Source organism: Scophthalmus maximus, chromosome 19 (genome assembly GCF_022379125.1).
Source record: "Scophthalmus maximus strain ysfricsl-2021 chromosome 19, ASM2237912v1, whole genome shotgun sequence".
Taxonomy (NCBI): domain Eukaryota; kingdom Metazoa; phylum Chordata; class Actinopteri; order Pleuronectiformes; family Scophthalmidae; genus Scophthalmus; species Scophthalmus maximus.
Window position 1 is genome coordinate 14788937 of NC_061533.1, and position 3564 is coordinate 14792500.

Here is a 3564-nt window from a genome sequence, read left to right on the forward strand (position 1 = left end):
GATTATCGAGTCCTTCATTGTCGCCTGACAAAGGTGGAGAAATATAGTCACATTGTATAGTGTGGCTTTGTTGCTTCTACGGAATAGTTCAACATTCTGACTTAAATCCACAGAAATAGGAGGAAACCATTTGTAAAAAAATACCTTTATTCTTACTGCACAACAAATGCAAAACTGAGGGGAATGTCATGTAGAAAAGTGAATTTCGACATGTCCACTTGGAAAGTATCTGTGACACAATACCGGAATGAAGTAGAAATATCATGTGACTGCTTGATTCTTCCAGCACATTGAGCTTACATCAGGTCTTCATCCGTCCATTCCTGGAACAAAACAAAGATTTAGCAGATTTAGGAAAAACTTTACAGAAGAAGAAGAAAGTTGTATACACTGGAACAAAGTTTTCCTCAATATCTGCCTGTAGCTCCCACTGTCTCACCTCTTCTACCAAACGTGGTTCTTTTGCAACATGGCTGTCGTCCTCATATCCTCTCTTGCGTTTGCTGGAAAACAAATATATATATATTTTATTTATGGAGAATTTGAGTGTTAGGTCAAGTTTTCTTAAGAAATCTGGCGATCACAAGTTGTCTGTGCAAGCCGTAATTGTTGGTGAACTGTGTTCTACATCTGCAGTGTTTGTGTAACCAACATCAACACTCACTTCAGCAGTTTTCAGACATGAACTCTGGAAAATGTCAGAAAAATCGGGCCCAGACATTATTTCCATAGATTCTCCTCCTGTATTCCCACGTGGGCTCACTCAGACATTATCAGGGAAATTTTACAAGGGGGTTCAGGAAAATGTCCCGACTTCAGTGCACGTCTGAAAGCAGCTGTAGTTAAAGAGTGTGACATCTAGTGTCCGCTACACCTCCATGATCACCAGTAGTTGCCGTAGTTTCCCCGTGTCCTTTCATTTGTATTTGCTTGTTCATTTAGACTAGTTGCATAGTGACCGATAGCTCTGCTATTCAATATTATTCTCAAATACACAAATATTCAGTGATTCTTTGGTGCCTTTTACAAACAACTCCACTTTATCTTACAGGACTGAGTGCACCATCATGTCCCTGGCTGCTGCCATACAGGTAATGTGAGTGTTGTAACGGATTTCCACCTGGGAATCAAATCGTGGCAGTCCTAACCACGCAGCCAGCCAAAGCGAGGCCTCGTCCCATTTGGCGCATGGCCGAAGATTTAACGTCTATTTGTATTTATAAGCATGTGGCCTAAATTCCTGGCAGACCCAACGCAATATACGGCTGTTCTCCGTGGGAAACCACTCGCTGCATATCTGAGAACTGTCCTTCCAAAGCCCTTCCCAGAATGCATCGGACACCGACGGTGTGTCGAACTGATTCAACTTTGACATGGAGCCTTGTTGCGTAGGAGCACGACGATGGACCTAAGATGCAGCGGACCGTAGGGGTGTCGGAACTTCTTTTATCCCGGTCGGCCTGCTGGTCCACAGAGCCCGCTCCCGTCAGCCACACGCTTCCCTCGGACAAAACTTGCGTAGACATTAGAGAGAAGGGGGGGGGGGATCCAAAGCATTGAAGTAGCTTTTTCTGCCGTCATCAGGGAATATAAACACAGCACCTCTCTCCAAGACGACACAAGCCTTAACTTCCTCTCGTCACACCGCCCCATCCCACGTCACCCGAGTTTATGATACAGCCCTTCCTTCCCTTCCAACCATCTTTGTGTATGAACTACCACGGAGCACTCAAACCACTTGTTGCATTTTTTTTAATATATATACTGCTTTGTTTGTTGCTATATACTTAGGCTTGTATAGAAATAAAAAAACCTGTTTTTGTATGATATAGCTGAACAGAAACGAGAGATAGTCTAAGAGTTTGTAGGAGATATCTGTAACCTTTCCTGTGCATGTGTTAACTCTGATGGATCCTTCTATACTGTGTGGGCCTACATACTGTATATGCTGCTGTAACAAACGAAGAAGAAGAAAAAAAAGCTTTCATGCATTTGCAGCCGCTCTTGCTCTCCTGCCATCACGGGTGGCGTTTCGGTGCACCCCCAGCACCGACTCTCTCCGTATAGATTCACCCCGAGAAGTCCTGCCACACACAGATTAATGGACTTCTAGGTCGTCAGGGGTTGGCCTCACATGCCTCCTCGACGATTCAAGCAGCCGCCGCCGAGTCTGAATCTGTGCCTGTCATAGCTCAAGAGTTTACCAGACTGTTTACTGTAGCTGCACTTAAAGATACCACGGACCTCACCGACCTCACCAAGTGTAAACCAGACGACTGGCGGCAGACGCTTGACGACCTACAAGCCTAAAAAAAGAAGAGAGAGTCTCCTCATCAGCAATACCAGTATCAGCTGTGCTTCGAGGTACGGATGATGTACGTAGGAATGTGGCGTTGCTGTTGTTGTACTTCCTCTCTGTATTTCATACAGCTGATGATGATGACGTGTTCCTTTTTATTTTTCTACCTGATACTGAACCTTGAACCTTTTGCATCTTAGATACGACAACCTGGCTAAAATAAAAACTGTTGCTACGTACGACGGCGGTGACCTGGAGTTGATTCACTTGGGGGGGGGGAATTCAGCCTATAAAGAGCCGCACGGTTAAACTGGTATTATCACACCGACACTTCAAATGTATCCAAAATCACGCCACTCTGATTACATCTTAAAGAGAGTAAAAAACTATATATTCGTTCAATTGTATGCAGAAGGATGTATTTTTTTCACTGCTTTAATTTGCCGCCAGACAGCGGTTTAAGTGTCAAGCATATTTCGGCCATGTAGTACTGCGCCAACTCGCCGCGTACAACAGCTCTGAGTGGAACAGCTGATCTACGGAGTGATATGCTGATTCTCTGCACCGGCGCAAGTTGGCGCAGTAATAAACAACTTCTTGCTACTTCCACTTCTCCTCCAAACTCCGTTAAATGACATCGCTGATCACCATCTCCATAAGGTAACATTAACTATGCATAAGTAACTCATACAACCCCCCTTCAAAATCACTGAACAATCCCTTTAATATATGCTAGACCAAAGATTATGTGATGATCTTTTTATGGTTTTAAGTGTTCTTAGGAGTTCTGAGCTCCACAATAAAGTTGAGTATTCTGACTTTTAATATGTTTAAAATGACAAAATTTTGTCATGAGCTATAATGATAAGAAACCTCTTTGTTATCCTGTAAAACAGACATGAACAGGTCACTTACTTGCTTGAACTGGCAAATTGAGCATGAATCCTCTCCAGCCTCGGTTTGTAAATGTTCACCTCGTCTGCTTTGGGAAGTTCATACTTCTTCAGGAGGGTTTTCATCCCTGGACGGACAAAGAAAACATTTATTTAAATCTGACATTAGACCTGTAGTGTGTGTGCTGTATAGGGCAGCGACAATACCAGACCAAAAAATAAAACAGCTCATTATTGCCATCTTGTGGGGTCAGATTGGAGGTGCAGTTCACTCACGCCTCATCGAGTCGTACATCTTTGAGATGGAGTCTTTGTCCTCCTTCAGTCCCAGGCATTCAGTCAGGTAGCTAGGAATTTGAAAACACACGAGAA

At 43.6% G+C, this 3564-nt stretch overlaps 1 protein-coding gene across 3 annotated transcripts in view; it reads right to left on the reverse strand.

Annotated features, from left to right (window-relative positions):
* Positions 1-129: 129 nt before the first annotated feature.
* The window catches only part of ccnh (cyclin H), a 7165-nt gene continuing 3730 nt past the window's right edge, over positions 130-3564 (reverse strand). For all 3 annotated transcript variants that reach the window (XM_035639889.2, XM_035639887.2, XM_035639888.2), the window contains exons 7-10: positions 3469-3539; positions 3215-3320; positions 440-503; positions 130-323 (exon numbers count right to left, since the gene is read on the reverse strand). In XM_035639889.2, coding sequence (XP_035495782.1) covers positions 297-323; positions 440-503; positions 3215-3320; positions 3469-3539 — 268 coding nt within the window. In that variant the 3' untranslated portion in view covers positions 130-296. The remainder of the gene's footprint in view (positions 324-439; positions 504-3214; positions 3321-3468; positions 3540-3564) is intronic.